General features: G+C 40.0%; 2 protein-coding genes and 1 long non-coding RNA gene across 4 annotated transcripts in view; 2 read left to right on the forward strand and 1 right to left on the reverse strand.

Annotated features, from left to right (window-relative positions):
• LOC306980135 overlaps positions 1–26,816 on the forward strand; it is an 857,770-nt gene that overhangs the window by 482,022 nt on the left and 348,932 nt on the right. The window contains exon 2 of the long non-coding RNA XR_013793998.1: positions 17,158–17,261. This is a non-coding gene — a long non-coding RNA (uncharacterized lncRNA). The remainder of the gene's footprint in view (positions 1–17,157; positions 17,262–26,816) is intronic.
• Positions 1–26,816, forward strand: part of inka2 (inka box actin regulator 2) — a 373,123-nt gene that overhangs the window by 150,662 nt on the left and 195,645 nt on the right. The gene's annotated exons all lie outside the window — the stretch shown is intronic.
• Positions 2,439–26,816, reverse strand: part of LOC306980084 (guanine nucleotide-binding protein G(s) subunit alpha) — a 45,596-nt gene continuing 21,218 nt past the window's right edge. For both annotated transcript variants that reach the window (XM_079579324.1, XM_079579323.1), the window contains exons 6-13: positions 26,416–26,513; positions 6,444–6,498; positions 6,287–6,360; positions 6,141–6,199; positions 5,528–5,648; positions 5,129–5,259; positions 3,869–3,936; positions 2,439–3,519 (exon numbers count right to left, since the gene is read on the reverse strand). In XM_079579324.1, the coding sequence (XP_079435450.1) occupies positions 3,373–3,519; positions 3,869–3,936; positions 5,129–5,259; positions 5,528–5,648; positions 6,141–6,199; positions 6,287–6,360; positions 6,444–6,498; positions 26,416–26,513 (753 nt within the window). In that variant the 3' untranslated portion in view covers positions 2,439–3,372. The remainder of the gene's footprint in view (positions 3,520–3,868; positions 3,937–5,128; positions 5,260–5,527; positions 5,649–6,140; positions 6,200–6,286; positions 6,361–6,443; positions 6,499–26,415; positions 26,514–26,816) is intronic.

Raw genomic sequence — 26,816 nt, forward strand, 5'->3', positions numbered from 1 at the left:
TATCCCAGTATCACTTGATTATCATTAACACCATTATAGGGTTGGAAAAAGTCAACATTCTCAGTGACTTTATCAACTAATAACCTACTAAAAAGGTACTTTAGCTTCGACATGTAAGGATACTCTCAAATCAACCGTAATGAAAAACTAGAAAGAATAATTATTCTTGCCTGTTTGTGATGTTTTGTGTTTCATAGCTTATACAAAAGGAAGAAAAAAAGTCATTTCTCTTACATTTTCTGCTGGTAATAAACTACCGTGAATGTAGCTTTCTGCACATTTATAACAAGCTCGCGTTAGTGATTTTTCATCACACATACTATGAAGTGTTACCTTTTTATTTAAATTTGGCTTTGTAATTTAAAAATTACCCATAACATTTCAATCTTTATTACCATGTAAAGCTAGAAAAATGAAGGTAGCCCTGCTAAGATCCGTCGTGTTCAAAATGACAATGTGGTTGTAGCGGTGTTTTCAGTGTGCTGGAATCTGAGTCTGAATTATGGAACTACACAAACAATATAACAACCATTTCCCGTCGTTTAGGCATAAAGAATTTGGTTTATGTAGAAACAAGCAATGTTTTGCAATTGGATATTTCTCTCTCGTTCAAAATAGTTTAAAGCTAAAAAATAAAAATAAAAGAACTTAATAAGTACACCCCTCCATCGCGCCCAGCATTGCCACCTTCTGAAATGTACGCAGATGCGACCGACAGAAAGCAAATGAAAACCTGGCGAGCGCTCACACAGGGAGATAGATAGAAGTGTACAGTAGATATACATATATATAAAATATAAAATCTCAAGTATATTTTATATATATTAAATTGTGTTAGGCTTCATTATTTTCCACTACACAGCATTAAAATGATGTCTGATTATCTTTTTCATTTTTTAAATCCTATTATATAAACCAGAGGAGAGTCAAAGCAAAACAAATGAATCAACAAATGTGGGAAAATGGGAAGTAAGCGACAGACAAAAGGCCTTTGCCCCGTTCCGCCGACCGTCCCCCGGCAGCGGGAGGGACAGACCCGTCCAGCTGTGCAGCGCAGTGAAACATAACTTACATATTAGCTCATTTTTACACGTACAGTCGTGATCAAGGCACAGGGATCTTCTACAAGTTATTTTTTTCTTCAATAAAGTTGTACAAAATAATACATTTTACAGTCTGTACAAGAATAATAGTCCAGCAGTAACATAAAGACAGACATAGTTAAAGCCAGAGTGGGTGAGGGGCGAGGGCAGTGAGCCACAGGTGGACAGGCCCATGAGGGGGGGGTCCCAGTGTGGATACAGTCACCATTTATGACTCAAAACTTCTGACGCAATCCTTCGTCAGCAAACCCTTTTCTTTACATCCACTGTGAGAAAGGTTAGTGTGGGATTCTTCAGGTATGGCGGAAAGTAGCATCTGTCAAACGGTAATACTTTAAGAAACCAGCTTTTGAATAAACAGAAATAACGGCTGGGAGACGATAGGTGCCGTTCACGATTTAGAATGTGAGGATGTCATAATGTCAGGTGGAGGGCAGGGCCAATGCCACTCTATGGCAGAAATACAGTTTTTGTAAGAAAATTAGTTTTATGTCTGAAAGTCCTTTCTTTCGGACAACATCACGCTCATGTTTTCGCATATTGTCACCACTTTTTGATGTTTTTCGGAGAAACTAATTGGACATTAGTTCATATGTGCTGACAGAGGAGACAATGAACTTTGCGGATTCCTCCAGTAATGAGTGAGATATGAGCCAAAAAACAAAGACATAATAAATATATGCATTTTTGTTACCATAGTTGCCGTCATGGAAGTTTCAGTTGCTCCACCTCAATTTTAAACTATGGGCTCTTTAGAGTAACCTATTAATAAATTAGCTATGCATTTAGAAAATAATTCAAAGTTTCACTGGAATCATCGTAATCATCTTTAAATCTGTCATAATACACATGAATTATGTCATAATCAGATTGTTGATCGTTAATGTCCTAGTGAAAGGTTGTCTGTGTACCTTTCTCTTCGTCTTTGCCTCTGAATGGCTGAGGCTCTTAAATAAGTATTTCCTCAAATGCCAGTTGCCACAGGTTTATTATAAACCGAGTCGGGCGAATTTCTTAAAGGAACAGGCCACCATTTTTCCATACTGAGATATGTTTTTACCTGAGCTTAGACGAGTTGATACGTACCTGTCTGGTCTTTTTGCGTGCCCTCAACAAAGATGTTGTTAGCATTTGGCCTCTACCTATGTATTCCTATAGCTCCAAACGGGGGTGAAGTTAGAAGCTACCACGCACCTCCACGGGCACAAAGACCAGACAGGTACGTATCAACTCGTCTAAGCTCAGGTGAGAACATATCTCAGTGTGGAAAAACAGTGAACTATTCCATTTATCAATAGGTTTGGTTAGTCCCAAGTTGCCCAGTCTATCAAAAGTCGTCTTACACCATCGACATACAACAAATTTCCAGCCATTTTTGATCAATCCCAGACTAACACATGTGTAAATCCATAGCAGCGAGCCTTGGAGACGTGATGTATATTTTCTGCTATGATGAGAATAAGGGGCTTTAACTGGTGCACAAAGGCTGATCTCACACAGTGTCCACCAACACACAACATGGGGTAAAAACTAACAAAAACTTAAAAGCTGAATTGTGTTATTACAGGAATATATAATATTTATATTTATATATTTGTATTTATATATATACATATTTATATACACTCATATATAAATATCTATATATATAGCTTGGATTTTTTGCACTGCATGAAGTTCACTGGTATGCATGATCGATGCATTAATATGGTATTTTTCTCTTTTTCAAACCATTCATTTCCATTTCCGTCCATCCTCGTTCGTTCGGTTAGAAGAGTGCGTCATGTGATCCATGTGGTCATGTGTTTGAGTCACGCTCACGTCCACAGGGAGAGGTTGGGCCGCCGTTACAGCCCTCTGTAAGTTCACCACTCGACCTTTATTTCACTATTGTCCTCCTGGTCCGTTGTAGTGAATACACCCATCTCTCTTCGCTTTGAGCCGAAGAAGCAGCAGGTTTAAATTTTATTATATGTGGCTTTAAAAAGTCTTCTGCTGTAGTGTAGATTATTGATATATGTGAGAGCTGACAAGAAGGGAGAGCCTGCACTGTCAAGTCTTGGCTAATAGTTGAAGTTAGCTGAGAAAAGTCTCCCCACGGCCTGCTGAAAACACTTTGGAGCAGGCGCCGTGTGGGGGCTTGAGGGCGGTCCGTTGCTTGCAGTGGGTGACAGTGGCAGGGTGACTGGCTAACTGGTCGTACGGGGGAGGTGAGACAGGTAGGTCATAGGTAGATACTGGAGCGGACTGCGCCGTCGTTTTTGGCCCATCACAACAGCTCGTACTGCCGTAGATGCATCCTCTGAATGATGTCGCGACAGTCATTGAAGACGCGCCGGATGTTTTCTGTGTCCACTGCGCAGGTGAAGTGAGGGTAACAATAATGCCGGCCGTCCCCGCTCGCCGTGCTGATCCGCTGCAAGGGGAGATGACATATTACTTGGCAGAAAGTCAGAAAGATACAGTTGCGAAAAAAACAGAATTCATAACAATGAACAGAGTATGCATTCATAGATCCGTTACTTTGGGGGATTACGTCAGGGATCTCAAAATATTTCCAAACTCCAACTTGAAAACATGGCCTGGACCGCCGCACAACCATGAAATAATTATAATTCTGACAATTGTAAGGCGTTAACATTTCTTAAGCAATTAGTCCTACACCAAACTTGTCACATTAAGTGTCAAGTTCGTAAACCTTGTGCATTCGAACATGAACATTAATCCACCCTGTACGACGTCTCATGCTACAAAACGTAACTTACCAGAAACTCATCCCGAATGAAGTATTTTGCTCTTGTGACACGAGGGTCCTCCCCTGCCTCTGGTATCGCTGTTGAAGAGAGAAACATGAATATGAAGAGTTGAAATACTCGGGATATAACGACATATTTATTGGCTTTGATCCACAACAAAATAATGGATCAAATAACAGTTTGAAATATCAGTAACGAAACTGATACCGGTTTTGCCAACTCTGATTTCATATCCGCAAATGTGGGCAAGTCAAACCTCATTTGAAAGCTCATAACTTTTGTCAAGAGTTGAATCACTAGGACAGAATTAAAGCAGTACCCAGTAGCTCATGCCCCTAGAGGCCATAAGCGCCACTCGTAGCATATTGTGTATTTTTACTCATTAATTGTCCATGAGAGTAAATACTACGCTGACAGAAAAGACAAAGGGAGAGAGAGATATTGTACATCCAATTACACAATAGAGATCTTTTTTTTTCACTCAAACTTGGCTGTAAATACTGTTTAAGTGACGCTAGCCCACAGTTAGCTCTTAGCTTCTTCTTTGTGATTCCATTAGTGTGTATTGATGGCTCCGGTGGCAGTGAAGTTGCAATTGTGTTTTTTCTGGCCAGAAGATGCCAGATAAAAGACCCCCCAATCATCCCATTAACACTTGTGTATCAGACAGTTTATTTTGAAGTTTTGTTTTCCGGTGTGGAGCGCTTCCTGTTTGGGAGCAGAGTAGGAAATGTTCAAATAGAATAGGGCGGGTGGGTTCGCCAGACGTCCTCACAATGGTCTTGGCCCTAGCTGATTGGGGAAATAAGGTATGTTTTTAATGTACGGTCGATTCTTTGTGATACAGTATGATTAAGTCAGTGATATTTTTATATAGCTCTTACGGTGGTGATTATGGAAATAAAAGGAAACGTGTAAAGGAAAACCCACCTGTACGCTCATTCATTCAGCTGGGAGCTAAAACTTGTATTACCCCAAGAGGGACTACGAAAAGGATTTATTAAGGTAAACAAGTTACTTAGTGCTGCTTTAAATTAAGACTTCACAATATGTAATTTAATTTTTTTTACAGGCCACAGGGTATAAAAGTATGTATTTTTGTTCATCCTGTTACAGAGGTACAAAGCATTTGCATCAAATCAATAAACATATTGCTTTATGTTCGATGTTCTCCAGAATGTTGTAGGTCTAAGATTTTTAATGTGTCCTGCCATCTTTGTAAACAAATGATCTATTACATTCAACGGAAGTGTCCTGTTATTGTCTTACCATCATCAGGTGTAGTGTATCGTGCAAACTCTGGGAAATAGTCCTCGATTTTAGACTTCCCTGCCAAAACCTTCTCAGCGAGCAGGTCCTGCTTGTTCAGGAAGAGGATAACTGAAATGGTCCGTAGCCACCTGCGAAACAAGAGAACGGAGTTTAGTCACTTTTAATTTCAAAAACAAAAACGCAGAAAACACTCAAATTGTGCAAGATTTCATAAAATGTAAATTTTTACAAACTTGGGCTTTGCAAGTATTGTCCATTTAAACTAAATGATAAATCCTGACATACGAGACATGTAATGTAAAAACATCCGTCCCCGTTTTATGCCTATCAGTATTTAGTAATAACCGAGCCCTTTGGGAGTTGTAACAAAGCTCACGTCTAAAGCATTTACTGCACCTGTTGTTCCATATGTTCTTAAAAAGGTTGAGCGCCTCCTGTAGTCTGTTGGTTTGATTGTCTTCTCTGATGACCATGTTGTAGCTGCTACTCGCCACCACAAAGATGATAGCTGTCACATCTACGACAAAAACAAGAGGAGGAAAAGAAGATCCGTTTTATTCCAGTAAAAGCAGACACAGTGGGAGGCAAAAGTATGTGAACGCTTTGGAATTTCTCACATTTTCGTTTAAATTGGTCATAAAATGTGGTCTAATCTTCATCAAAATCATGAGAATGAATAAACAGTGTCTTATTAAACTAATACCACCCAAACAATTACATGTTATCATATTTTTAATGGCCATAACATGTAAACATTCACAGGACAGGGAGGAAAAAGTAAGTGAACCCAGGAGTCTCGCTGAACAGCAAGAAAATGTGAGAAACTCCAAAGCGTTCACATACATTTTCCTCCCACTGTATTAACAAGGAATTCGCAATTGTTGATGGAAAAACAGAAATGTTGTGGTCGCATGAATCCAGTAAATGTAAATCTTTTGTAATATAATTCATGAAATCGAGATCAATGCAGTGTCACGGAAAAATGCACTTTTTTCAATCAATTTCTTACCGTTAAAACACTGGATCCATTTCCGACGCTCATCTCTTTGACCCCCGACGTCAAACATACTGTAAAGCAGAGCAATCAAAAGTTATCGCACAAATAATTATAAACTTGTACGTCCATTATCGAGAATAAACCTCGTGACAACTTACTGAAAATTGACTTTGTCTATTTGGAATCTTGTCTCAAAAATCCCAGATGTCAGAACTCGGCATCTCAACAGGTCCTGAAAGAAATGAGTAAGAAAATATCGAATTATTACCAAACAAGATCTTCTGTTTTTATGTAAAGAAGTATTTGATCTCTTACCTGATCGGTGGGTGTGTAGTCGTTTTGCCTGACGACATCGATTCGGTCTAAGAAGCTGGAAAACAGAAAGTATTGCATGTTAGTGAAGTGTTGTTTGGGTATCATAATATCCACTACATGCAACAAAAACATAAGCTCCACCTGTGAAGTCATTTCAATCTCTACAAACATGCTCTGAAATATATACATGTGAATCTTGTATTAGTTTAGACGTTCATATTCTCATAATCTCACATTTTAGTGCAACTGGTCGTGATGAAAATGTGCAGATCGATCACTATTCAATTCAATAAATGACAGAGAAACAATACATTATGGGGCTCAGTATTTATTATTTGTACATGTATTTCTATTTTTTCCCCATTTTCTAATCTAGTACTTTATATTTTTACCCGAAGCAAGTTCATTGTATTTCATGTTCATTGTGGAATATTTTAAGAGAAAGTACTTTTTCTGTCATTTTTCAGCTTCAGACTTAGTTTCTAAAACTTCTGAGAATATTGTTTTTTCTCAATACTTTCCTGCCTGGATAAATCAAACCTCAGATTTTGTTCTTGTGACAGGACTGTGCGCGGATACAGATTTTAACCTCTAACAAGCACATTTTCTCCAGTTTTGCATTACCCCAATTTAAAAGTTTCTCCACTGGAGCTCATTTGAAAGCCAAGGCCTATAAAACTGAAAACGGATCTTTTTCCTTGCGTTGTTGCCGTCAATTTTTTCACTTTCTTTCATCTCATTTTTGTCACTTTTTTATCGCTCTTTTGTGGCTTTTTTAGTGCGGTTTTTCTCACTTTTTTGTCACCTTTTGTTGGGTTTTTGAAACATTTTTGTTGCTCTTTTGTGGCTTTACTTCGTCACTTTTTAACACTTCTTTTGGCGTTTTTTTTTTTTTGACTATTTGTTCAAGAAGCTCTTAGATTTGAGTAAAGCCAAACTGGAGCTCGGTTCAGGTGGGGGTGAAGAGGTTAAAAAGCTAAAATCGCACGTCTAAAAATGCCACATTTATAAGGAAAATCACAGTTAGACATGTCCAAGGCCCCTGTTGGAAAAATAATAAGCAAAGGGATTTAAGGAATATGTTTAACCTTTCTGTGTATAATCTGTCAATAATGAAAGAAAGGGTCCGTTTGATTTTGTCTTCCTACTTTAAAAACAAACAAACGCTTCTCTCAGTACCATCCACCATTCTGCAGCAACAACGAGCAAACCAACAGCGACAGAAAATCCCAATGGCTCAGGCTGAAGAGACGGTATAAACGAGCCGGGAGTAGCGGCAAATGTCCACCAGGGGGCGCGCGTTGGAGCAGAGGGCTTACAGCAGAGCGAGGCAGCCGGTCTGAGTCACCGGCAGGCGGGCAGGCAGTCGGGCAGGCCGCGCGCTCGCTCTGTCAGAGGAGCCTCGTCAATGGAGCCGCTGTAGTAGCACTTGCAGAGGGGGGAGAGAGGTGTGTGCACATCTGTGAGCCGCAGCCAGCGCGTGGGTGGGTTGTGGGCCCGCGGAGCGCCCATACCCCGTCGAGCAGGGTTTGGAACACACACTAATTGTTTCTGATGAACTGGCCTACATTGAAGTGTGTTATTTAAGGTGTGTGTATGAGAGAGAGAGAGAGGGAGAGAGAGGGAGGGAGTAAGAAAGAAAGAAAGGTCGCCCTGATGTTTTCGTGATGACTGTATCACTGACTGCTCCGAAACCAACACACGGGCAGACTGCGTTTTCATTGTACAAGATTAAAGTTGTTGCTTTCGGGATTTGAAATCTCACTGTTCTGATTTTTAAGTAGCACTCTGGGATTTATCCAAATGTTGAGTGCGTTACAAATAAAACGCAATTATTTATGATTATTATGATTATTAACTACATATGTCCCAACTATATCCAGGACAGATTATAGTCAAAACAACACAACTCTTTAAAAACAAAACAAAATGAAGATTCGAAAGAGAAATGATCGTTATTTCTAAATCAAAATCACACATCCTGTTTGCAAATTCTTGTTCCTAAGCCTCGCTCCTTTAGGTTTAGGAGCACGTTTCCGAACCTAGACGATTTACTGAATTACTGAACTAAATAAAGCCTTTGTCACAGTGATTGAAAAGACAAAAAAGAAAAAATTAGTCCCAAATACAGAGCCATTTTCAACAAGTGTTTTCCTCCGCTTTCAATCTAATCTTGGAAAATGGAAAATGTCATATAAAAAGCACAAGATTACGCGCCTCTATTTTTACATTTATTATCATAGGCTATATTTTTGGACCCGTTCAGTTTTGGCCTCTTTTTTTTTATTACCTGTTATCAGCTATTTAAAGCCAAATGGGGGGCATTTAAGCCGGAAAAGATTAAATAAATGGACAGGCAAAGGCCACAGCTTTGACTTACTCACACTTACTGAACGTAAACAATTGCTCCTCTTTTATATCTGTACAAATAAGAATTCTTGTTGGCCGTATGAGCGGCTCGACCGGGCTGCGCCGCTGTCCGCTTTGACGGATACTCGGCCCGCGCTCGTACAAGTGGAAAGGCCCAGAGCTCGTAGTGCTTCTCATGGCGAAAGTATGTAGCCCCCCGTTAGATAACTTGGAATGTGGCGCGCAGGGGAGAAATGTGACAGGGCTCTGCAGGTAGCACGCTCAGGCCAACGAGGTGGGCCAACGGGACGGGCCACCAAATCGCAAACAGCGGAGCGAGGAAAAACGGAATTGTAAATGGCTGAGTTGGCGATAGTCGAATAAGTAGTGGATGAGGGCTGCTGCGCTGTCCCGGCATCGTGGGTTCGAGTCCCGGGTTCGTCCGGAAGCGTCTCCCCCGTCTCCCTGCTCTTCGCCGCTTTCACCCAGAGCTGCCCTATCAAACGAAGCCTATACGGGGCCCAAAGGTACTTTAAAAACCTCCCTAAAATCACAACTGTACAACAAAACAAACTGATGCTGTACAGGAGGAGACATCAAATGGCACAAAACTCCAAATGATAAATATTTCACTGTATCATCTACAAGATAAGCAGTATGTATTCCTCTTTTTGAGCACCACATTGTCTAAAACTTTCATTTCAGGGGGTTTGAAAAAAGTTTTACCTTCAAAACTATATTTTGGAAGGGATTTTGTCAATATTGCCCGCTCCTATTTTCACAATAGTAATAATTCTCCAGTATTAAGATCTCGAATGTCAGCTCACTATAGATCTTACTGTACAGGAGCCTGTTCTGTCAATATAAGCAGAGAACAGGCAGAGTTTAACCTCTTAAGCCCCGCCTTCACCGAGCATATTTTCTCCAGTTCGGCTTTACCCAAATAGAAAAACGTCTTAAAGACTATAGGCCAGTAACTCACTAGAAAGCTAAGACCTGTGAAACGGATCTAAACTGACTTTTTTTTTTGGGGTAATTTTTGTGGCTATTTTGTTGCATTTTCGTCACATTTTTCTTGTGTTTTCATCTTTGCTTTCGTCACTATTTTGTTGCACTTTCATATTTTTTTTTATTTCGTTTTTGTCGCCATTTTGATGCTTTCTTCAACAAGCTTGTATTTGGGTAATGCTAAAGAAAATCTGCTCAGTTAAGGCGGGGGTCAAGAGGTTAAAGACAAAAACGCTTGATAAATGGCTGCTTGACGAGGAAAAAACCAAATTGCGATAACAGATAACCATCTTGGAATATTTTACTAAACTCAACTTAAAAAAAAAAAAACTAAATTAGGACCAAATGAGGTCAAAATTGCACAAAATCAAGTCAAACAACAATGTGGTGACCTATAGCAGCGCTTCCCAACTTCCCACTTGGAATTATTTCAGATTAAAAAAGAAGTGAAACCAAGTTGAATTTTAAAGGAATTAATTTCAAAGGAAAGGTACTTTTAATTATGTATTTCAATAAAAGGTTTGATTTTGAGAGTATTTTAGCTTAATTTTGAACCCAAAACACTATTAAATACGGAATGATCTTAGGTTAGTTGGTCTCTCTGTAATAATATTGGCAAGATTCTCAAGGTTGGGGGTACTAGATTCTAAATGAATGACTCAAGGGGCGACGGACCACTGATGTATAGCACAGCACTATCTGTTAGCCATAGAAAATGCCTGATTGGTGCATAACACATGATCACGAATCTCTAAACTTTTATAAAACATAGAAACGAGTTTATTTTTTTGTCTTTCAGCAGATTATTATTATTTGTTTCATGACTGTCTTGAAAGGCTGTAATAATAATAATAATACAGATAATAATACTATACTGATAATACAGAAATCTGTTACAATGCCTTCCCAGTGCACCTACTTTTCTCTCTCTCTACTTCAAAAACTGAAATAACTCGGACATCATTTGCGAGGCCCGGCGCGTGGTGTTTGTCCACCGAGGCTCGACACACCCAGGACAAACACGGCGCACACAGTTTTTAGCACTTCTCCCTATTAATAGGAGAAGAGCCAATAATAACCGGTGAGGCCGCCTGAATAATAGCGGCTGCCCCAGTAACAGTCCGGGCCCAGATTGTGGGGAGCAGACGGGACATACATAGACGCGGCTCTAAAAATATCACTGGTTTAAATAGACAGATAAAAGGAACGGGAGCGAGATCCATCTTTGGTTAAAATGGCTTTTGTATTCGACTTTCATAAACATGCCCCACAATAAAAGCTCACAATGTGTATCCTTGCAAAATAGATGTTACGTAAGATCGCTTTTGAATGACTGCGGCTGAAATACAATAAACAAAGGCAAAGTTTCACATAGAGAGTGATTTTTTTATTCTTTATTATTCGTTCTTTATTTAGATTTTTACTTATTTTGCGCTAGTGTTTTCTACAAAGTCAAATACACAGAAATGCCAACTTTTATTTTGTTAACAATTACCCCTTTGAAATTAATGAAGTTAATATGTTAAGTTTTCTTGTTTTTGTTTTTAGGTCTCTGTATAAATTCAATCAACTTTGGTACTGAATTGTGTTGAATAATGTTAACAGTTGCGAGGCACCTTTAGAGATGGTCGACATCATTTACATACAAAAGATTTTCTATGAATCCAGTTAAAGTAGCATAGTAGGACTAAAATGAGAAGTCGATCATTAAAATAGTCTAACTCATTTAATCACCAATACTGTGATGTGGTGCAAAATTCTATCAAAATAGCACTTCAACAAAATACTTCTCAGCTTGTTTTTTTTTTTTACACTAATTTAGTTAAAATCTCAGCATCTCGTCATGGAAGGAGCCGTGGCTTCGCCGAGGGGGAAAATAGAATCTTTAGAGAAACACAATTTTCCACTCTTTTTAGCCATTTTCTGGTAGAATATGAACTAATTTACCACACATACTGTAAGTAAAGTGTAAATCGGGCCCATATGGAAATTTTCTCACAGCAGATTGTTCAGTAGAAGTGAAAAAAACGGCAGTCGTAGCTAGAGCTAGATAGCTGTTAGCATTAGCCCAATGCTAAAATGAAGCATCATGTTAGCATTCTCCATTGTATAGAGTTCGGGAAATTCCACAGTTACCATGGAGATCCGTCATCTTTGCAGCTGTTAGCATACATTTCCATAGACTAACATTAGCTAAAAACAGTATAAAAAGTGGAGAAAAAAACAGTGGAACGACTCCGTTAGCTGCTGAGATACTGCTGGTAAATACATCTAACACACTGAGGTCTCCAAGTGTTTTAATGTGAACAATAACTCCAGTATTTTAACTTTTAAAATCTCCATTAGTTTACAATGGCTGCTAATCCCATAATGCTTAGCGATATGACGTCACATTCCCGAACTCTATTGTATTTATGGGCTGTTAAACCACTTTGCTCCTCTCCATGTCTTTGTATCTTCATTTATAATTCTGCGTTTGTTCAAGTAGTTTTTAAATCATTTGAGAAATTTTGATTTTTCTCCAAATTGTTTTCCCCCTTAGCTGTTTTCAAACATGACCATATATGGGTAATTCCAGATTTGCCGTCTGTATCTATACCAGCACTGAGCAGATTGCAGCACACTCTTTTTGCTGCTAACCACCAAAAGCCCTAACAGGCGCAGAAGCAAAATGGTGAAGTGATCTGAAAACAGCTAAATGTCTCGAAAAATAAACAAGCATACGTCTGCTCTAAGGCAAGGCTAGGCTAACACCGTAGCATGCTAACATGTAGCTACTGACCGTCACATAATGTTACAAGCTCCGTCACAAACTGGAGCGGTTTAGCGTAACTTTAACTGCGCTGGTGAATTTTTACAAGTCTCACAATGATGTTACGTAAATGTCCAAAGTCGTACACGTTTTTCCAAAAGTTTAGCAGCCTCCCTTTAGGGATGACTGGTCCACAAACCTGTGCTGGCTGCGTTTAAGGAAGAGATCATGAGGTTTCTCTCATTTCACTTGAGAACTGTTTGTTAGATAGATCAATATCTTGAATATTTCCCTGTGCTTCAGACGGCAACCACTTTTGCCTCGATCTGGCGGAGATATTGCTCCAATAAGCGTCACTAACATGAGTCCCCCCAGCATCGGGATCAAAAACTTTGACGGACCTTGCATCACTAACTAAGTGGGGGGGGCTTTTGCGAAAGGTAAATTTGGTACAACTGATAACTGAGGGTACATGTCTCAGTTATCAGAAGATCAAATTTTATTTTTATCTTAAAAATGATTGAACTTTTAAATTCATCAAACTTTGATTCTAATTTATTTGTCAAGATGAAGCTTTTTTCACTCCTAGATTAACTGCTACTTCTAAATAATACTCCTCAAATAAAAGTACAGAGTGACAAACTACTCCAAGAAGTGAAGTCACGGCATAAATTGGGGGATTGCTGCCCGATATACTGTATTCCTACATCTTACGAGTAACCAAGTCATTAGAGGCAGTACAGCACAGCAGCGACTCCGTGTCACTCAAAGCCTGTATGAATCCCGTGAAGCATTGATCTCGTTAAAGTGGCAGCGTTAGGACAAAGGATTACCCAGATTATGAGCTCGTCCACTTCTCCAGGCTCCACTCAGATTAAAGCTTTCTCTCCCGACTCGGCTCGAGCGGCGCGCACGGTCGGGCCGACTCGAGAGTGAGCCGCAAAACACGCATTCAGTGAAGTAAAACCATGTCAGGTAGCAAAAGATACCATGAAGTGATATTCAGAAAACCGTAGCACATCTGGATTGTCTGAGCAAATACCCCGCAAAAGCCAGCAAGGGGAAAACTAAACCCAGCACTGAATTGGAGTTGCTGTTTTTAGTGAACTACCACTTGCATCTCACGATTCAGAAGTGCGTGTTACTAAAGCAAAACTGAAAGAGGAAGGTTAAAAGGGGAAAGATGTTTATAGACAAAAATAGGGAGTGTGACTAACGCAACGATTCTATCTCACTAAAAATAGTATGGACATGTCTGCTGCTACAGTCATTACGGGGGTTTGAACAGGCTACAATGTGAAGTTCTGACGACAAAATTATTTTCTACTCGTGACCAAAGCACCCGACTTATAATAAGACTGACGCTTAATAGACTGCTGTACAGAGTGGATCAATAAAAGGAAAAGCATGAGCAATAACACATCGGCAGAAGGTTTTCTAGTGCAAATGATTTAAACATTGATAGGAAACAATTAACTAAATATTCCTTTAAGCACCTTTACCCAGTCTACGGTAAGAACATTGGCTGTGGCCCAGTGACATAAAGAAAAGAAATCGACATTTTCTACTCAAATATCTCGTGGCATTTGATCTTACGAGATCTTGGCCCATCCCTAAATACTGACATTTTTTCTTATGTTGTTCAAGAGCAACATAGTGAGCAAAAACCCTTTTCTTAAATTGGCATATAAGTAGACAGGGCTGGGCAACTAATCGAATTTTAATCTACTCGCAATTATAATAAAAGGTCGATCTCGATAATCGCATGGTGCGTTTTAATCGACAGAAGAATTGGCCATTGTCACATTCTGGGGAAAAATAATCCGGGCGCCGTGATGCGACAGCGCCTGTCAGATCAAGCCCAGGGAATACTCTGACTAACAAACAGGAAGTGACACGCGACAGTGCGGCAGTGAGGATCTGGTGAATTTAAGTGTAAAATCCCCCTGGTGTCTCTGGCCAGAAAACCACAATTGCAACTTGACTGCCACCGGACCGGAGCCACCAATACACACTAATGGAATCACGAAGAAGAAGCTAACAGGCTAACGGGAAAAGCTAACTGCGAGCTAGCGCCACTTAAACAGTATTTACAGCCAAGTTTGTGTAATTGGATGTATAATATCCCTCTCTCCCTTCGCCTTTTCTGTCAGCGTAGTTTTTACTCTCATGCACAATTAATAAGACACCTGCAGTTGTGCTTATGGCCTCTAGGGGCAAGAGTTACATAGTACTGCTTTAAGTTGTACTAAACTCCGTGAAGTTGTGGATTGTGAGGCTCTGCATAAACACAAACCATGCGCCAACTCTCGCTTCTGATATTCTTAAAGCATTCCACTTTTTTTTGCATCTCCTTTGCAAATGTTTGTGTTTGTGTGGGCAGGTGATGTTGGGGACATGGGGATGTTGTATTGTTTTGTTTTTTTTTCCAAAATTGCCCAGCCCTATAAGTAGATATCATAAAGTAAATTAAAAGATGAATAAAACATCAGACGGAAACATTTTAACATGAAAGGGGCTAGATGCAAGTTCGTCATTTTATACTCACTACTGCCACCTCAGGTCTTATGCGTAACTGCAGCTTCTATATTAAGCTGGTGCATGACGGCACTTCGGATCCGAAATAACACCTTTTTGAGTGACAGTGCAGGATTTTAGAGGCAGTTGTGGTGAACAGGTCTGGGCTCACTCTACACATTAGGACATTGCTAGAACATGTAGGGGGAGGAAAATACATATTTTTTAAACTCTGTATAGTCCCTTTAAGTCAAAAAAAATAATTGTTGAATTGAGTGGAGAAAAGGGCCTCAACTCTTCTGTAAAGATGACGTCAGTTTTACCAGTGGTTTAACTTATGACTCTCCAGTGGATCCAAACGAAACTTAAAAAAGTATCTCTCATTTAGTTAAAAAAGCATTTCAAAAATAAATCAGAATTTCATTGATTTTATTTTATTTAGTGAAACATTGCAAATTATTATTTAATTTGTATTATGACTGAGATTTGGGAACAGCCAATATTTCCAATAAATTTTGACACAACTGTTATAATCTCTGTATCAACGTATTTACGGGGCTAAATCTGACAAATGCAATAGTGTTTAAGTTGATGCCAAAAACATTCTCAAAGTCCCTTTTGTTTCCATACATATTGACTATCTTCATCGTCAATTTATTGAATAAACAAGGACGATGCACAGACAAACTGGAGTTTAACCCGAGCAGAGGCTTCTCCGCTCCGGCCCGACTCTTAATCAAACACAGAGTGCAGTCAGAGAGAGAGAGAACAACAGACGGAGGAAGAGAGGAACAGAAAGGCGACGAGAGGGAAAGAGGGTGAGAGAGTCAGCCAGAGAAAGGAAATAATAAAAGAGAGGGAGCGAGATAGATAGAGAGAGAAGCCTTTTACAAACATGCACCTTCAGATGGCTCCAGGAGACTCATTCGAGAAGAGCTACGTTTTTTTGCGCACAAGCCTCCACAGCGTTCCCACCCAGAGGAGATACTTCCAGGGCACTAGTGCTGAGGGGGCAGGTGATGCGCACACTTTGAGAGGAATGACCCCCTCGTAAAACCCTCCATGTGTTTTTTGTACAGTTATGGTGCGCGTTAGAACAGGGATAATATCACCTTCAGCTTTGCAAATTGAGTGGCAAATCAATGAAGAACATTGCCGACTAGACACTCAATTTTCCGCTGTTGCCGTGATGGAATGCTAACCAGCAGGCCTTTATGTTATGAGTCATGACATCACACGCATAACCTCTATTCATGCAGTCCTCGGGTCAACAAGCTTCATGACATCCGCACCGGACACAGAAATCAGATGATTTGTTCATTTATTGTTTGATAAGCGCTTTTTAGTGAAAGATTGCACTTTCTTGAGTTTATCGTGTGCTGCTTGTCTTTGGAGTAACAAAACTGCGAGAGAAATGCCCGACATTAGTGCGAAACAAAAGGTAAATTATCGCGATACTTAATAAAACAAATCAAAGTTTAACTTTTGAGACACCAATACCAAATCAAAATGGTTAGCCAAGTAGCTAATCATTAGCTCAGGTAAACGGTCTATAACCAAGACCAATTTTATTTACTGACATTAAAGTCCCCAGTTTCTAACATAAAAAGCAGATGAACATAAACTAACTTTCCTTTTTCCATCTCTGAAAAAGGAGCTCCGCATAATACTAACTTGTGTGCGTTAAAACTGTGGAACGCACAGATACAGAAACGATAAAAGAAATTAGTTGCTGCAGTTAGGTAACTAGTTTTAGATAAAGCAGTATATCATTTGAAATAAGTGCCCTGGACTTCAAGCAGAGCTAAATAACTCGTGCCCCTAGAGGCCATAAGCGCCACTGCCGATGCCGTAGCATGTTGCGTTTTTTTTACTTATTAATTGTCCGTGAGAGTAAATACTACGCTGACAGAAAAGACAAAGGGAGAGAGAGAGATATTGTACATCCAATCACTCAAACTTGGCTGTAAATACTGTTTAAGTGGTGCCAGCCCACAGATAGCTTTGCCCATTAGCCTGCTAGCTTCTTCTACGTGATTCCATTAGTGTGTATTGGAGACTCCGACCCAGTGACAGTCAAGATGCAAGCATGGTTTTCTGGCCAGACACACCAGGGGGAGATGAAAGACCCCCCAATCATCCCATTAACACTTGCATTACCCCCAGAGGGACAATGGCAAGGATTTATTAAAGTAAACAAGTTACTTAGTATTGCTTTATATCATCCCCAACAAAAAGCAAAGAGGTTTCCGTTTGTGGATGGTGTTCTAGACTCCACAATGTGTGCGTTAAAACTGTCCAAACTTAATCCTAACTTCTATCGCCATGACTGTGAGGAGCTAATTTCTTGAGTTAGCCTAGAGTAGCCGCCGCCGCGTTATCAAAGCGTCATCCCCGCTCCTCTCACTTCCCCCCCCGCTCCTCCTGCAGCAGACGCAGACACTCCTCGTTTGTGCATATACAAAATACCGAAGTACCATGGGCTTTTTTCGACGTGTGTGCACGGCTCGGAGCAGGAGAATAGCCGTCCACAGCAGCCACAGATAAACCGCGTGCACCGTTTGTAAAAAGGCTGAGAGAGAGAAAGAAAGAAAGAAAGCGAGAGGGAGGGAGGGAGGGAGGGAGGGAGGGGAGAGAAGAGAGAGAAGGGAAGGCTGTGTCTGACATTACAGCGCAGCTCCAAAAATAGCTCCCTGGCGCCCTGGCCTCCAGCTCGGTTGTCATGGCGACGGAACCACAGGCGCTATAAATAGACAATCGGCTCCAAATCTTGTGCGACTGGAGAGGGGCCAGGGAGAGGGAGAGAGCGGGAGGGAGGGAGACGGGCGGACGAGAGGAAAAGGAACGATTGAGGAGCCACCGACAAAAGGCAAAAGTGACAAATACAGAGAGCGGGCTGAAGGAGAGGGACCGGGGCTGTACGGTTACACAAGAGAGCGCAAGGATGATAGTTCTGTAAAAAGGTAAAGGCAAAGCCAAGAGAAATGAGTTACAAACCAAATACACGATCATCTAAAAGGCAAAACTAGGACTTAAAACCAGGTCCGAAACAGGACAAAACCAGGTCTTTTTTTCCTCAGAACTGCTGCAATTGCCATGTGTATATGTAGCCTTATTCATTATATAATTGTTGTAATGATCTTGGGAAATGGTTTTCATATTGGAATTCTACACCTTTCCCAACTGTTGAAAACAAGCGCTATAGCCAATACTGACATTTACAGAAATGATCACAATTGTCTCTGTCAAATAAACAAATAAAAGAAAAAAAATCAGGTAAATCAGGCCGACTGACTGACTGTGGATGAAATTTAGGATCCACAACAGCAAGTCTTTTTTGAGCAAAAACATAATAATAATCTAAAAAACAAACCCTTTACTTCATGGACATAGGCAGTAATTGTTTTCCATATTTAAGAACTCCCTGATAAAAGTGGCTGAATTACATTACAACACTTTGGGGAGCTCTGATTTTGTAGAACTCACCGACAAGATCCACAGTATTTCAAGATACACTTTTGACTTTCGTCTTGACAGGAAAAATACGAAAAAAGGAACAAAAGCAGGAGGGAACAGGTCAAAAATGCATGATTTTTTTTTTCTCTCTCTCTCTCTCTCTCATCAACAAGGAGCTGGTGTGCTTGATCTTTCACGATGTCAAAACACATCAGCCTGTGTGTATAGTATATTGTCAAACATTCCCTGTATGTGTAATAATCTGTGTACGATCTAAAACGCACAGTGCCCCAAGACTAAAGCAACATATCATTAGCCTCCTAGCATAATTGTCATTTATTTAGGGTGTTGTTTTTGGTTGTAACAAAACTTCTGATTGGCTGAAGACAGGGCCAATGATACGTAAAGATATGAGAGTAGAATGAGAAAAAAAAAATTGCGAGCTGAAAACTGCCATGGGATAAATGGTTAGCACGCACTGAACTGAAATCTAAAATTATTATTATTATTTCTGTTTCTTTGTAGAGCGATCGCGTATCAAGCCTGCAACAAATAATCAAGTTTAGCATTTAATCGCATCAAATGTTTCTGTTGGAAGCTGTTGCAAAAAAAAACTGTCAAGTATCATTGGTAAAAAGGCTGACTGTTGGCAAGAATAGTCCTTGCTCCGGGGCAGTCACACACGGCAATTCAAAAGGAAAAGGAGCCATGGTGCATGTGAACGGCCTTTTGTTTATTGTCTCCAAATCCATAATCATCTGCGACTGGTCAGCAATGTCTCATGATGCACCGTGTTTTTCCACAAATTCCCTCGGGCGACGCAGTATTTACGCCGTTTATGCAGGCTACCAATCACGCATGTAGGCTACAGTTGTCAGGAAGAGAAGGAAAGAGATGTGACATACATTCGATTGCAAAACAGGACACGTTGCATTTACTAGCTCAGCGTTTTGGGTAACAATTCGGGGCAGCTTTACCCTAACCCTCTAGGGTACCAGTATCGGGCCGATAACACATGCTTGTACTCATACTCGTACTCATTAATGAGGTCCCGATACCAGAAACCGATAACACTTGGCGCTACTACGGGACGCAGCTCTCAGCTGAGGAGAGAAAATAACAACAAGCTGGATAATTCTTTAGTGCAAGAATACAATACAATACAATATTCCACATAGAGCTGACTTTATTACAGACGACACTCCTGGATTTAACCAGAGCTACATGTTGTTAGTGTTGCAGTGTGGAGTCTGCAGTGTTTACAAGATACAGGCTAATGTTGCTGAGCTAGCGGCTAACTCGCGGCTAACACTTCTGGTGATTCTTGCGCCGTCTTATGCCCATGGGCTTATTCATCTGAAAAACAAACCCAGCGACTAAGAAGTCCTCAGAAAATCCAAAGCACAGAGATATAGCATGTCCGTATTGAGCGAAACTGAGCTGCAGCAAATCAATCAAAATGCTGTAGCTACTCGCTAATTTGCTATAAAAACAAGAGCTGTAGTAAAGGCAAAAAGAGACTTAAATCAATGTACTAGTACTCATCAGTTTTAGAAAAAGTGGTATCAGTGCATCCCTAATAACCTCATTGTTGAAGAAATTGCAGATTAAACTGAGACTAGAACTGGACTTCCGCTGAATCACACAGAATCTAAACACTTTTGATCAAATTTCGATTAATTTCTCAGCCCTAGTTTTTTTTGAGTAATATTTCAATTTAGCCGTTTCTTCTTCTACAGTGTCAGCAATTTGTTTTGTACTTTCTGGAAACAACTGTGTCAATGGTAAATCCCAAAACTGTCCTCCACATTATTAAAGCCCATAATCCAATAGCAATTCTCTGCCTAAGTGTGTTTATCAGGCCACGGTGAAGCTGTAAACAATGCCGTAAATCGAAACTGGAAGTTAGGTTTTTTTTATAGTTATTCCTACAGCTGCCAGCAGGAGGAGTCCCAGGGAAAATCTTCACCAGCTCTAGTGCTTGTTGTAATTTCACACTATAAAACTTAACATACCAATGCCTTGGCATCCAAAATGACGTGTTCAAGTCTATTTGTAGGCTCCATATGCATGATATGGCCACTTTAAAGGCAGGTATTTGGAAATAATCCCAATTCAAAGTTTAACCTCTTAACCCCCACCTGACTGGAGCTTATTTTCTCCTGCTTGGCATTACCCAAATCTAAAAGCTTCTTGAAAAAAAGCATCTAAGTAACAACAAAAACGAGAATGAAAACGCAACAAAAAAGGAGACAAAAGAGCGACAAAAAATGCCGGAAAAGCAACAATAACAAAATAGAAACCATGCATAAAACACACACAAAAAAAGGCAATGGAAAAACACTCAAAACAGCGACAAAATGTGACAACAACATAGTGAAACCATGACACAAAAACATAATAAAAAGAGACGAGAACAAGACAAAAATGTGACAAAACCACGCCAAAAAAGTTACAATCAGTTTTCTCCCTTATAAGGCATTACACTGTTGCTCTCCAGTCAAGAAGCCTTTAGTTTTGGGTAAAGCCAAACTGGAGACAATGCGTTAAGGCGGGGGATAAGAGGTTAAACGTATTAATATCTCACACTTTATCCCCCTCCTTTTGCTCCCCTTTGCGGCGCAGCTGTTTCAATACAGGTAATAAAGAAAGGGAAAAAAAGACTGTGTGGCTCGAAACACAACTCCAGGTATGTTGAGATTCTTTTCATTATCATAATACCTCAAACTTGTATATCGCTTTTTTGGATGCTCAAGGATGCTATACATAAAGAAAATGAAGACAACGCAGTTAAAAAATGAAGGACAACCCAGATGGAACAGGTGGGCTTTGAGGAGTGATTTAAAGTTTTGTAAGTTCCTGATACTTTTCTAAACTCTCTACCTTCGTGCTATTAATATACTGCGGGTGTAATTAATCAAATGGCATGATTGAGTTAAACAAGAAGAACCGGAAAGTCCAGACCAACATATTAAAAAGGCCCAACCGAATGTGCTCTGACTCATTCGGTCGTTTTACAAAGTGGTTGCTTAAATAGCTTACATACAATCCGGTTGTTGGTTGGAAGGTAAACTTTTCTAGCCTTAGTTGGCTTTTGAATAGTTCATAACAGCTTAATATTTGTCAAAGATATTATGCTTTTTTGCAAATCGGACAATTTAAATCTCCACTGGTTAGGGGGGGACTCAAAAGTGGGTACCATTTCTTTCAAAAGCAATAAAAAACATTACCTGAGTTTGTTAAAGGGTTTCCACTTAAAGGCTTATTCAATGCTCGGTCTCATAAGAATGTCTCACACTATATTTAAGCTGTGGAAATCCTCAGAAATGTGTAGATTGTGGTGCTGTACTGTATGTGTGTGATCTAAAAAGTTATACAGACATTTTATTTTGTATTTTACTACTGCAAATTGTGCAGAAATACGGTACTCTGGAACTGGGGGAAACAACCGGAAAAATTCAGGTCAAAACGAGCTTCCAGACTTCTGCACCTGATGATTTGTTCAGTTATCTGCTAATGTGAGCTTTTAAGTTAAAAGCTGCAACGTTCTTGAGTTTAGTGTGAGCTGCTGTTGTTCTCAGAGTAACATAATTGCAAAAGAAATGCCTGGTATAAAGAACATTTATGTGATTTTTGTTTAAAATGAACAAGCCAAAGTTTAGCTTTTGAGATGCTCTCACCAAGTTTAAAAGGTTTAGTCAGCTAAACGCAAATCAATGATAAACTATGTTTTTATTTGGTGTCGTCAAAATCCCCACTTTACGACATAAAAAGCACATGAGCACAAACCAACTGGGGACAATCCCATCTCGGGGAAAACCGGCAAAGGCCCAGCCAGGGACAAGAGTAGCACTACTAGTGAGCTCTTTCAGCATCACATCAGCTACAAACCTGTACTGTAACTACGGTGTGTCCATTGCATTGTTCCTGATGAATAAATAAGTAAAATAAATAACCAGATTAAAAGTGCAAAGTGTGTAATGGGTTGAAATAGAAAGTCTTATCCCTTTTTAATCAATCGTCAGCTTCCTAAAGTTTCCTCAAAAAGGAACTCGATAATCCAGATCAATACTTAACTAGTATCTAATCTTTTGCAAAAGTATTGACACTTTGCACTCTCTTCTATATGAGATATTTCTTGAATAGTTTGAGGAAAGTTTTGATCTTCAGAAGAAGCAGCATGACAAAATGTTAGAAAACCCTGCTCGGCGCTCTGTAAAAGGTGAAAGATATAATCTAATCTATGCGATGTCAAAGGCTGCAGACAGAGCAAACACAGGAGTTCATTATATACGTAGGTCTAGTACCAGGTCAATGTAGCTGGGGTTTATTTTCTAAAGATTTTGACCGATAGGCTTTCTTAGACGGGACAGATCCGTTTGAAAGGGGGCGGAGAGCAGGTAGGGGCTCGACTTTGTTAGTTATCAGGGCGCTGTCATTGCAAGTTGGGATTCACGCCTTTGCGAAGGCCTCGGGGGGGATGTAGTTCCATCTCATACGCACACATCGCCATCGAAAATGTACAAATCTAACTCGGGTCTGCAGTGCTTAACCAACACTGAGACCAAGCACAAGACGTCCACGTGCAATCAAGGACAACGACGACATCTTTGCGGCGAGCATGTGACAGTACACAGCCCAGGGAAGAGTCTTTAAAAAGTGCCAAGATATCAAAGTTATAGAGAAGCGCACTTCACAAGAGCATGACGGAGCAGAAATAGGGCAAGGGAAGCCTCAGTGAGTTCCTCCTTGTCAGACAACAAAGATGTGGCCATAGTGTCGACTTATAAGGGGGCCCTGAGCGGCGCAGAAAGAAGACATTCGTGGGTAATCGCTTTAATGCTAACGAGCTTCATCAATAATGCTCAACTTTTGCTAACACACTGGCTCATTCTTGTTCCTTCTGTAGCCTGGCCTGGTTAAAAATAGCTCTCTCCCCTCTCTTTTTCTCTCCTTCTCCGTTTACATAAGCTGCGCGGCCGGGGGGAGGGGAGCGCTTCCGGTCCGGCCACCCAGCGCAGCATCTGATCCGTACCACTGGGGCTGCTGGGTGTGGGAGAGAGGAGGGAGGAGAGATCCCGCAATGCAGGGAAGCCCTCCGATTTGCTATTTCAATCGCTTTCTCCTCGCCACCAATTCCCTTCTCTAACATTAGCTCGCAACTGCGTCCTGAATTAGAAAGATTGGAGATTTTTTTGCCGTCAGCCAAGAATAGCCCGGATAACGGGGCTGCTTTGTGTCGTAAATCAAACGGCAGAACAAGGACAAAATGTTGCTATAGTGTCTTAGCCATTAGAATGATCACAGAGCGGTTTCAAGCACTTCCATAGAAGCTGCGTTTCGAAAAAAACACACATTTGGTTTTCTCTAGAGTTTTCAAATAGATACCAGTAATTTTGGTTTTAAAAATAAATTTCCAGGCAAGTGTCTAGATTAAGCACTACATGGAAGTTGACAGGGACCAAAGCCAAAGCTAACAAAAAAAAAAGTGCAGTCAGTCTCTAGTGCAGTAGGTCTAAACCTTTTTTGGTCGAGACCCCCATTATAAGCTGTTTTTCATGATTAGGGCCGAGTATCGTTCAACTATACCAGCGTCTACTAGGCCCACTGGTATCAGGGGGAGAAAAAACACATCAAAACCAAATATTTGTGTTTAGTTTTGATGCCTGTTGGTCCAGGGACAGCACTAAAGAAAGTGTTCTAATAAATGCTCAAATAAATGATACAAATCTAAAAGAAAGTAATGAATAGAATAAGTTAACTGTATTGATCTGTTTTATGGATCGAGATAAGAAGTATTTTAGAATAGGCATCGGAAAAAGTCTCGTTCAAGTACTCGTATGGAAAAATATGAAACCCTGCCCTAATCGCGAACCCTGAAGGACATGTTTTCTGATACAAACTACATACAAACTATGCCTCTCATAAGGGCTGGACAATATGGCAAAAAAAGTAACTTAACTACTTTAAGAATAAAATTTGTTTTTTCCTTTAGTATATGGTAAAAGCAGACATTTATCCAAAAAATACTGTTTTAAAGCCTTTTTAACAGTCATAAGTATCAGGAAAGTAGGCATATTTTACAGTGAAGAGACAGTTTTCCTCCTGAAAGTTGTGAAACCTGGTTTAAACTCAGTCCCTGTGACGAATTTTGATATTGTAAATGCATTAGGAAAGTTTGAGATGAGTTTGGACCAGAAAATAGCAATTTGAAATTTGAGTGACCCTGTTTCTTTGTACAATCAGGTATAGCTCCTTTTATTCATCATATTGATCAATCTAAATTTTTGATTTGTTTCATAATGAAAACATGAACTTTGACATACTTTTATACAAACCTGAGCTCAAACAATAACAGATGCTTTCCTCCAGTGTCATTTAATGAGACAATGGAATCAATCTTCTATTGTCTCGTCCAAACTCCAACAACTGCCAAAGACTTGTCTGTGAACCTGACCTGACTTTTGATTAATTGCCCCAAGGTTGAGAAGTACAGGTCTAGTGGATAACGCTTGCAAGATTTGTCTAAATTTCCCCTCAAAAAATATAATGCACTGACAAGAAATAATAGAGAGGTTATTGGGAAGTCATTTCAAATGTACAAAATGCATCTTGCTGTTTTAAAACAACTCCTTTACACGTAAAACACAAAAGAGTGCAATAAAAGAAAGAAAAAGTAGCACAAACGATATTTGTCCAGCCTCTGCCCTTCATAGCTCTCCATGTGACCACTGCATGCTTCCACACAGAGGAGGCCTCACAGAGATCCAACAGTGGATAATAAATACAGAAAGGAGACACAGGAGAGAACTGACGAGGAGCTCAGAGAAAATGTTTGAACAGTTTGCAAAAGGTGCAATAAATACAGACGCCATCTCATTAAAGAAGGGGGCGTGGCCTCGCCGAGGGGAAAAACAGAATCTTTTGGGGAACACAATTTTCCACACTTTTGAGCCATTTTCTGGTGGTACATGAACTTCTTTATCAAACATGGATGCATATGGACGTTGAACAGCAGATTGTTCAGTAGAAGCAAAAAAAACGGCATGTAGAATTCTCTGTTATTTATGTATTTATGGGCTGTTGAACCACTTTGCTCCTCTCCATGTCTTTGTGTCTTTATTGGGTAGAAAACTGTTGAAGTAGTTTTTGAATAACTGGAGAAAGTTCAGATTTTTCTCTTCTTTGTTTTCCCCCTTAACTGTTTCAAACATGACCATATAAGGGCGATTCCAAAGATGCCGTCTGTATCTAACATTAGGTAAGATAGAGAAAGTTTCTTAGTTTCTACCTCTATTCTACAAACGTGTAACTTGCAAGTACAATCGCAAATGCAAAACTAAATAAATGTATCTAGATAAAGTCAATAGAAGAAACAAACAATTACGATTTCCTCATAGTAAATGCACAGTCATTTCACCAATAAAAATCGACATAATCTGTTTGAATGTTTCCAAGTAGAAAGTGCAGAGTCAGTCGTCTCCAAACATACATTCAGGTTTGAACAGGCTCGAGGAAGCAGCGCTCGCCATTACCTTGTGAACTTTTACACCTCGCATGAACCACATGTTTGAGCACACGGGACACGCCTCAAAGCGAAACCGACAACGTTCGCATCTTCAAATAAACAAGCGCGTCTTTCAGCCTGAGCCGGTCCTCCAAAGGGGACCCCTGTATTTACTTCTATGATCATTATGGCGGAAGTCTGATACTGAAAAAGCTATTCTTCAGAAGAATCTTATATTTTTCTGTGTTTTATAGTCATTGTGGATTTGATTTAAACATCAGACTGCTACGTAATTAACAGAAATATATATTGGTCTGAAAACTCTCTGAACCCACAGCATGTATCAGTGCTAATGCTCGTAACTGGGAGTGAGCGACACTTACTACTGCGCGCAGTCGATGAGTTGATATTCATTGGATCTCTCCCAGCAGGCTCTCACGCCGTCGTCCTGCCACAGGAGCTTTGTGTGGTCATAAAATTCCTGGAAAGAGAAGAACAAAAAAACACGGTCAACATCATAAACTTGAAATCAAGGAAGTAGAAAAGGTCATTTTTAAGCAACGTGTTAATCATTGACTAAAATCTACAGTACGACGCCACAAATGATGTCCTTGACCCTAAAATCGCAAAAGCTGCAATTATTAAAGTGATAGTCTAGTAAGTTTGCAAAGTGAGGAAAGATGGAGTGAAATTTTAAAGTAAATAATCAAATTCCTCCCCTCTTTAACCAGAAAGCCTTTCTTTGTAATATAAAATGAGGAGAGCAGGAACAAAATTTTCAGAA

This window comes from Gobius niger, assembly GCF_951799975.1.
Source record: "Gobius niger genome assembly, chromosome: 20".
Lineage (NCBI taxonomy): Eukaryota > Metazoa > Chordata > Actinopteri > Gobiiformes > Gobiidae > Gobius > Gobius niger.